Source organism: Thunnus thynnus, chromosome 10 (assembly GCF_963924715.1).
Source record: "Thunnus thynnus chromosome 10, fThuThy2.1, whole genome shotgun sequence".
NCBI classification, from domain to species: Eukaryota; Metazoa; Chordata; class Actinopteri; order Scombriformes; family Scombridae; genus Thunnus; species Thunnus thynnus.
The window spans coordinates 1,808,224-1,818,228 of record NC_089526.1 but is presented as its reverse complement, the minus strand read 5'-3'; the positions used below and the strand labels follow the sequence as shown (position 1 = coordinate 1,818,228).

Below are 10,005 nucleotides of genomic sequence, written 5' to 3'. Positions count from 1 at the left end.
TCTATTTGCAAATTTATAGATTCTTAAAGTTTTAATGAAGGAGAAGGAGAATGTGTAATTTCAAGGATTTTAACCTGGTAATTACACTGTTTTTGTGGAAAAAAACAACAAATCGTACACACATTATTGTTCCAAGCAGGATATTATTATATGTCTTAATGCATGTCTGGAGGGGATCTTTAAATATTCATATATATATATATATATATATATATATACATGCATACCTATAGGCAACTCAAAGTGCTTTACAGAGCATGTCATGCATGTACAAGTGTCCAGCTTACTTGGACTTACAAGACACCAAAATACAGCTGCAGTAGTGAAACATTTTGTCAAACATAGACAAGAACAAAACTTCTTACATTAGAGCACAAACAAAGATCTTTGTCTTCTGCATAAAATCAGCCACACAAAAGGTTTCCTTCCAGAAACACAGCTCAAGTTTTGTTTTTGTTTTTATTTTATAAAATTCATCCAGAAAGACTCTTCAGTAATTAAGAATTTTTTTTCTAGTGTAGCCCTTGAATCATCATATAATGAGCAATAAAATATAAAATTGACTTACAAAATAGCTTATACAGCAGCATTTTACAACATTTTGTTGGAACAAAGTCACTATTTTGCAAGTCACAAGTCTTGGCTAAACTTTGTGTTCAGCCATTTAAAACCAGATGATCCGAATTAATGCTTTTTAAAATGTATATTTATTAATTTCAAATAAACTTTATAGGTTTCATCATAAAACTGATGAGGTGTGTTATTCCTGTGACACAGATGCCATCAGTTTGTTTGTCTGTTTGTCTGCTGCTCTGCTGTCAGATGTATTTATATTTTAGTATATCTGTTGCCTTACAAGTCAAAGTCCAGTTAAGTTTAGTCAGGTGGAGTCTAAAGTCACCAGAGCAAACAGTCACATTAGACCTGAGCTGCGTTAGAACCCTTCATGTTGGTCTCTATGATGAATTACAGCACTTACATCAACCAATTTAAGTCTACTGGCTGCGATAATTGATCATAAACTATGTTGGAAACCACATATAAATAATGCAAAAACAAAAATGTCTAAAACCATATAAAACTAAAGATATATTGAATCAGAACTATATATATGATATTATTCTCTTATAGCTCCAAACATCACATCCTGTGTGGACGTTTGGGGAAACATACAAAACCAACACAAACCCAGTTTCATGCTGCAGAAGAAGGCGATAAGAACTGTAAATCAATCAGATTATTATGAACCAACAAACGTACTATTCATTAACTTACATACCTTTGGTGATCTAGTTTATCTTAAAGCTGCACAGATAATGTACGAAGCACAAGATAATTTACTTCCCAACCGTTTGAATGAAGGAGGATAGATATGTTTAAAAAAAAAAACAAGGAAAAGGACAAATATAAAAAACAGATGAGGAGGTTAACTTGTGGAATAGTTGTGACAAGGAATTAAGAATGTGTAGTTCACTTTGCAAATTAAAAAAAATGTTAAAAATAAGGTGGTAAACAAATATAAAATTGAGGTATGATCATTATTGTGTATGGAACATTTGGAACTTTTATTTTTGTTTCTGTTTTGTGTTGAACCCAGCAGTGAAAGGGCTGATTGTTAGTATGTAAAACAGGCAGCTATAATAAGCCTCAATATTTTTGTTTTCCTTTTAATTGAATGCCTTAAATGTATTTATTTGTATGTGCATTCTTTTTGAAAAATTGTCAATAACAACTGAAATATAAAAGCATAATAAAATATACTACTACTACACTTAGCACTAAATGACTGTGCTCCATCACTTACATTGAAAGCGCATTTGAAGGGGATATTTTAATATCCAGTATGAACAGGAGGAATGATTACAGCGAGGAAAACCTCTTTCACTGTTCATATGGACACCTGACCGCTGGTTTAAGACACACTGGAAGAATTGTGAACCCTCCTTTGATGCGAACAGACATGTTTTTGCGGGACAATTTAAAGCTCTTATTTTGAAACCCACATCCTCTAATTTCCGGTTACCTCGCGGTTCACTTGACGCAGAGGACGGACGGACGGCGGCTCGCGCGTGCTGTCGGTGTCTAAACAAAGATCGTGTTTGTTAAACAGGGTGTCTTACTCGGTTAATTAAAACATGAAGCAACGTCATATCTGCATTGAAAAAACGTATTTACAATTAAAAACTATTAAAAAGAAATAAAACGAGAAGTATTCAGATCCTTTACTTAAGTAAAAGTACCAATACAACAATGTAAAAATACTCCATTACAAGTAAAAGTCCTGCATGAAAAATCTTACTACAGTAAAAGTACATAAGTATTATGAGCTTGATGTAGTTAAAGTATTGCAGTAAAAGTACATAAGTATTATGAGCTTGATGTAGTTAAAGTATTGCAGTAAAAGTACATAAGTATTATGAGCTTGATGTGGTTAAAGTATTGCAGTAAAAGTACATAAGTATTATGAGCTTGATGTGGTTAAAGTATTGCAGTAAAAGTACATAAGTATTATGAGCTTGATGTAGTTAAAGTATTGCAGTAAAAGTACATAAGTATTATGAGCTTGATGTAGTTAAAGTATTGCAGTAAAAGCAGTGGTTTGGTCCCTCTGACTGATATATTATAATATATGACATCATTAGATTATTAATAGTGAAGCATCAGTGTTAGAGCAGCATGTTACTGTTGTAGCTGCTGGAGGTGGAGCTAGTTTACACTACTTTATATACAGTTAGCTAGTTTAGTCCAGTGGTTCCCAACCTAGGGGTCGGGCCCCTCCAAAGGGTCAGCAGATAAATCTGAGGGGTGGTGAGATGATTAATGGGAGAAGTTTAGAAGGAAAAATCACTATTTGGTGGAGCTGTTAACAACTCATAGACATGTGAAATGTGACCCTGACTACACACTGCTTTTTGTAAGACGTCAAAAGACAAAAAGGTTGGAAACCACTGGTTTCATCTTTAACAATGTGTTGTATTTTAAAAGCTTGTTATATTATCCATTGTGTTACATCTTCATCTGAAAAGTAACTAAAGTTGTCAAATAAATGAAGTGGAGTAGAAAGTACAATATTTCCCTCTGAAATGTAGTGGAGTGGAAGTATAAAGTAGAATCAGTACCTCAAAATTGTAATTTTAGTAGTAATTGAGTACATGTACTTTGTTACTTTCCATCACTGACATGGATAAAAGTATATAAAAATACATCTTTTATAACCCATCTGTTTAGTCCGGCTTTTAAGAATTGTTTTGTGATTTTATGGTTTTATTATTATAAAGCTAATTTATTTATTATCATCATTATTATTTGTTATATTTTATTTTATTAACATTTTACTGTTTTATCATAATCTATTTACTTTGTGTAGTATTTTAATAATTTGATTTTTATTGTTATTTTTATTGCTTGTATTATCTTTTATTATCTTAACTTCTTTTATTGTTGTCTTATTCAATTAACTCTTTTAAAGTGAGTTTTTGTTGTTATTGTTTTTTGGCTTTTTACTTGTTGTGGTTTGCTTTAGTCTCCAAATCCATATTTACCATCCTGTACGTTTGTCAGTCACTTATAAATCGCTTTGATTGACACACAAGACGTATTATCACATTTTTGTTTTGTTAAGCTTTATAATACGTCAGAATATTACATTTGACAGACAATCCCTCCTTTTTCACCTCCTTACTTCAGGTAACTAACAGCTGTGACGCCAGTAGGTGTCAGTGTTTGACCTCACGTGCTGCTGGGACTATGGACTCTGTGAATGATTAATCAGCTGACAGTAAACAGTTGGACTGTTGTTATAATACAACAGATCAAGAAAACGATGATAAGAGACGTATTCTTTATTTGGGATCTGATTTGTGGAAGTGATTTACAGAATAATCGTAAATTTCGAAAAAAAAACTACTCACTTCTAAATCTAAATTTAGTATAAAGATATGATCATTTTGATTCATATGTTGTTGTTTTTGTTTTTTTTTATTAAAATGTGTAAATTCGCCCTTTTCCCATTTGAAATAGTTCAATTTCAAAATATCATTGTCCATGTCATTAAAGCAAAGTTTGAAGGGAATAATGCACAAGCAGTTAGGAAATAACACTTACTAAACGTTTGGTTGATTGATTGATTGATTGATTGACTGATTGATTCATTGATTTGATTTATTTTGTGGGTTTAACATAATTTAAAAAGAAGTTTCCCTTTTTATACCACTGAGTGTTCATCTTCTTAATAGACGATCTTTGAATTAACCGCCGTTGACCAGCAGGAGGCGCTGACATCCACTCTGACCTCTGACCCGGATTCATAACAACTGCTCGAAGTAGCTAATCCGGTTAGCTTCGGTTAGCTCCGTGATCCAGGCTGCTGCTTCAGTTTAAACATATACGGTTACCGGCAGTTTACCGCCGCGGTGGTGGAACCGGGTGATAGCTGGGCGGCTATTTTAGCTTCTACACACCGTGCGTGAGATGACATGACGTCAGTGGACGTGACTCTGCGTTCAGGTTGACGTTATATACTGTTCTGCTAGCTTGCTAAAGCTAACACAGCAACAACAACAACAACAACAGTCCTGTCAGCAGCAGCAGCGACAACAGCAGCTGGTAACATCACATTTACAACGTCCTTTAATAACTTTAACACCAACTTTAACTGGTTTGTTGTTACTAATGTTAAAGGTTTGTTTTAGAGAGCTAATAGCGGTTAGCCACCATGCTAAATTAGCGCTTTAAAAGTGAATCATGTGACAGCTGCTACAGTCTAATTAAATCAGATCTGCTTTATTTTAGGTGTAAACACGGTTCACCAGCTGTTAAATCCAGATGTTTGACAGCAGTAAAGACGCAGAGATATCAGAGAAATCAACCTTGTTGCTGTGAATCTGAGCAGAGAATCAGGGAGGACTTGGAGGCTAAACGTGTTTCTTGATGGTGGAGTTTATCTTCTTTTTAGTTTTTCACTATAAACTGTATGGCCACAGTCTCAGTGCTGATCACATACTTAAGTGAACACGTGGCTGCGTCTGTTTATCCTGGTTTGGTCTAACGGCCTCTTAGTTCAAACTGATTAGTTGTTTGCTCCATAAAATGTCAGAAAATAGTGAAAAATGTCGATCACTGTTTCCCAAAAAGCCCAAGATGACGTCTTCAATTGTCTTGTTTTGTCCGCAACTCAAAAATATTCAGTTTATTGCCATAAAGGACTAAAGAAACCAGAAAATGTTCACATTACAAACGCCAGAATCAGAGAAGTTTGACATTTTTTCTTAAAAAATGACTCAAAATGATTAACCGATTATCAAATTAGTTGGCGACTAACTGATTACTCAACTAATCATTGTAGCTCTAGAGATAAGTAAGAGGCTGTGGGATATATAATATTAGAAGAAGCTGAGCAAATATTGTTATTGATCCAGATTTACTTTGAATACAGGCGGCCAGAAACCGCCTCCAGCTCATCAAACCGAAAATTTTCATTTTGCTTCTCTGCTCACATTGTGATCCTTTATTTTCCTATAATCTCATGAATCTTTTAAATTCTCTCTGCACTGGTTGGTTGTGTTGTGTATCAATAATAAATCATTGGGTTCACCCTTTGGTTTTCAACCAGCTCCCTCTGAACAGCCTCCTCTAAACAAATACTGATGAAGCTCAGACATGTTGGTTCTTATTTTCTTAAATGATTGATTATCCTCCTTTGTACAGATGCAGCAGTAAACTAGTAGTTAATGTTGTTTTGTGATTTCACATAATCAGGATTGACTGTTGGCAACTATTTTGATAATCGATTAATAGTTTTAGTCATTCTTTAAGCAGAAATCCTAAACATTTGCTGGTCCCAGCAGAATCTGATGGTTACATGTAGGTGATGTTACAATAAGTTCCTAAAGTGGAAAAAGGCGAATCCTGATCTTTGTGTTGATTCTTAAAAAAACGCAACACTGAGCATCTTTTTAAATGATGTTTTCCTGTAAACGTTTCACAGAGGAGTGTTGAGGCGTGATGGGGAATCAGCTGGCTGGCATCGCCCCGTCTCAGATCCTCTCTGTGGACAGCTACTTCTCAGACATCCACGACCATGAGTACGATAAGAGCCTGGGCAGCACTCGCTTCTTCAAGGTGGCCCGAGCCAAACACCGGGAGGGCCTGGTGGTGGTCAAAGTCTTTGCCATCCAGGACCCTTCGCTGCCGCTGACCAGCTACAAACAGGAGCTGGAGGAGCTGAAGATCCGGCTGCACTCCTGTCAGAACTGCCTGCCTTTCCAGAAAACCTCCCTGACGGAGAAAGCTGCCATCTTGTTCCGTCAGTATGTCCGGGACAACCTGTACGACCGAATCAGCACACGTCCCTTCCTCAACAACGTGGAGAAGCGCTGGCTGGCCTTCCAGATCCTCAACGCCGTCGACCAGGCGCACAAGGCCGGCGTCCGCCACGGAGACATCAAGACGGAGAACGTGATGGTGACCAGCTGGAACTGGGTGCTGCTCACCGACTTCGCCAGCTTCAAACCCACGTACCTGCCGGAGGACAACCCGGCGGACTTCAACTACTTCTTCGACACGTCCAGGCGGAGGACGTGCTACATCGCACCTGAAAGATTTGTGGACGGGAGCATGTTCGCTACAGAGAGCGACCAGAACACACCGCTGGTGGACCTGACCAACAACAACCAGAGGAGCAGAGGGGAGCTCAGACAGGCCATGGACATCTTCTCTGCAGGTAGACAGACACGTTGACATCTGAACTACAGCTGTACGGGGTCAAAACATCTGCAAGTAGTCATGCTGAACAACCTTTTTGTCCCATTTTACCAAAATCATTCTACTTGTGACCATCATCACTGGTTGCACGTCATATATGTAGTTATTTGCACATCATAATTTTTTTTAATGATATTGTTCTACATGTTTTAAGTCATATTTTTAGGTAACACAGAGATAAAAATACAGTTTATAATTCTGTGTGGCAAGATTGGTTATTCAGTTTTTTTTAGCTAGTTTATAGTTTGTCAACTTTATTAATTTAATGTTAAATTTATCTCTCAACACGTTTGACGGGTCGACTCCCACGTAGAGAACCACTGGCTAAAATAATGAATAAATAATAAATATTTTCCAAATTCTTCCTGGCAGCCATTGTTGCCAGGAAGCTTGCTGCAGATAAATAATCCATCACTGTTAATGTTCAGTAAACTTTATTTTTTGTTAGTTATTGTAAGTTATTTTTATTGTTATCTGACACTTCTGAAAACTGATTTCATTCAAAGATGCTCTGACTGACAGCATTTAGGTGCTGGAAGAAATTAAAACTCCAAAGAGAAACGATAAGCAGACATTGACGTCTATTAGATTTCTTGCATTCAGCAGGTTGCAGTTTGTCAGTAAACTCACCAGCAGGGGGTTTAAAATGGTTTCTGCACACAACTACAGTAAATCACCTTTCATTTGACTCTGATATCAGTCTGAGATGTGATTCGTGAAGTGTGTTTGAACTGTATCTAACAGGACTAAACCCCTGCGGTGTGTGTCTTTGTGTTTTCAGGCTGTGTGATTGCAGAGCTGTTCACGGAGGGCGTCCCGCTGTTCGATCTGTCCCAGCTGCTGGCGTATCGTAAAGGACACTTCCAGACAGAACACGTCCTCACAAAGATCGAGGACCGGAGCATCAGGGAGCTGGTAATGATTCAGGACTCGCCGTGCCCCCCCCCCCCCCCCCCCCCCCCCAGGTTTCAGCCTCTCCAGTTTTAGGACATCAAACGAATCCTCTTCAGTCTTTAACTGAACCACAACAGCCCTTTAACCTTTAATTGTCTGTGACTGACTGAGTGAGCAGCTTTGGGCCAAGTCAGCAGCCCGTTTTACAAAAACAAGAGTCAAAAACAAACAGATCTAAGCATTTCATACCCGCTCCAGACATTTATTGGTTTTAACATCGTCTCGTTTAGTCGTTCATACAAAGTCATTTATTGTAAGACGACTCTTTCAAGTCCTCCACTCAAAAATGTGTTTTTCTCCTTTTTATTTGGTTATTTGCAAAGTTTGTTTTCACATTCATCTGCTTGAAGGAGGAAAGTTCCTCTGAGTTCATCTTAAATCTTCAGTTTGGAGCCAATCGTGGTCCAATATACAACTCAACACCAGCGTGATGATGTCGAAACTTGAAGCCTCCACAGTGAAACAGAGGAAACATCTGGTGTCCAGAGGGAAAACTTTAGAAATCACATATGTTTACATATTCAGAGATTCAGGATTTCTTTTTCATGAGGTAATTGAACTTGTCTGGAGGGCATCTGACTAAACAATCAGTTGATCATTGGAATATAATAATATAATATTTTAACTGTGTTGTGTATCAGGCTCGGTGTCAGAAATGTCAAACTCTGAAAGAAGAAGAAGTTTTGTAGAAGAACAGATCTATTCTTCATATTGATAAGCAGGATATTGAAAGTGTCTAGAATGTATAGAGTTAATATTTTGGATGATCAGTGTGTTGATTCTTTGGTGTCTCAGGTTTGACTCTGGGTTTCTGTCTCAGGTGGCTCAGATGGTGCAGAGGGAGCCAGAGAGGCGTCTGACAGCGGAGGAGTATCTGAAGCACCAGAGAGGGAAAGCCTTCCCCGACATCTTCTACACCTTCCTGCAGCCATACATGGCTCAGTTCGCCAAAGAGACCTTCCAGTCCGCCGACGAACGAGTGCTCGTCATCCGCAAAGACCTCGACAACATCCTGCACAACCTGCGAGGAGGTGAGAGAGTCTTAATGGTTCCCACAATGAAGAATCTTTAGTCAGAGAGCATCAGTGTGCTTAAAACCGTTTCCTGTCCAGGCTCCTCCTCCTCCTCTTCGTCTCAGGATGGCGGCGAGTGCGTGCTGAGCTCCCGGGAGGAGCAGGGCCTCATCGTCCTGGTGTCCGTCATCACCTCCTGCCTGCAGACGCTGCACTCCTGCGACTCCAAGCTGGCGGCTCTGGAGCTCATCCTCCACTTGGCGCCGCGGCTGGGCGTCGACATCCTGCTGGACCGCATCACGCCATATCTGCTGCACTTCTGCAACGACCCAGTGCCGCGCGTGCGCGCTCAGGCCGTGCGCACTCTGGCCAAGGTGCTGGCGCTGGTGAAAGAGGTGCCGCGGAACGACGTCAACATCTACCCGGAGTACATCCTGCCGGGCATCGCGCACCTCGCCCAGGACGACGCCACCATCGTCAGGCTGGCGTACGCAGGTCAGTGGCTCCTCGGCTCTGAAACGATTAATCGATTGATCAGACCGGCAGTTTATTTTAAATTCTGTTGGGTTTACAAACGCCAAATATATCCTCTCATATACATTTTGAGGATGTGAGAAGAACTCCGTCACTCTCGTTTGCTGCTGGAATATTTATTAAATCAGAACGTTTCAGTCTGTCCGACCTTCATCAGGCGTGTGAGCAGCATCACAACACTTCCATATATACACATAGGCGACGCCTCGATCGTCCAATCAGAGGACTACAGAAACGCTGTATGCCTGATGACGGTCAGACGGACGAAATGTTGTGATTTAAAATATTCCAGCAGTAAACCAGACAGTGTGGGGAAGTTTCTTCTCATTGTTTTCAAGCTGCACCTGCAGAGATTTGTTTCAAAACTTTTTTTTTTTGTCTATAAAATGATGCACAAGATTTCTACAGCTCCACTTTTTCAACCTAAAAGTTCCAGATACTTTGCTAAACTAGGAACATGTCATTTCCACCACATCTGAAGAACCGTGATGATCAGTCAAATGAACAACAGCACTGAGACGTCCTTTGTATTTATTGTGACATTTGAGTTCATGAATGATTGAAAAGGAGACGAGAGTTTTACCTTGTTTTATGCATGAAGCAGCCGCAGTGTCAGTTTTTTCAATCATGGACTTTTTTTTTTACACCTGGAACTATCCTGCAGGAACTAAATCTCCTCCAGTTGAAAAGCAGGTTTAGTTCTTGAGTTCCTGAAAAGGTTCTTGGTCCAGTGAGAAAGTTG

At 39.1% G+C, this 10,005-nt stretch overlaps 1 protein-coding gene across 3 annotated transcripts in view; it reads left to right on the top strand.

Moving 5' to 3' along the window:
• The first annotated feature begins 4,300 nt into the window (after nt 1-4,300).
• Nucleotides 4,301-10,005, top strand: part of pik3r4 (phosphoinositide-3-kinase, regulatory subunit 4) — a 30,573-nt gene continuing 24,868 nt past the window's right edge. Inside the window, exons 1-6 of one of the 3 annotated variants that reach the window (XM_067600340.1) lie at nt 4,301-4,605; nt 4,792-4,932; nt 5,987-6,721; nt 7,544-7,677; nt 8,537-8,747; nt 8,829-9,224. In XM_067600340.1, the coding sequence (XP_067456441.1) occupies nt 6,004-6,721; nt 7,544-7,677; nt 8,537-8,747; nt 8,829-9,224 (1,459 nt within the window). In that variant the 5' untranslated portion in view covers nt 4,301-4,605; nt 4,792-4,932; nt 5,987-6,003. The remainder of the gene's footprint in view (nt 4,606-4,791; nt 4,933-5,986; nt 6,722-7,543; nt 7,678-8,536; nt 8,748-8,828; nt 9,225-10,005) is intronic. The other 2 variants (XM_067600339.1, XM_067600341.1) reach the window with 2 other exon arrangements.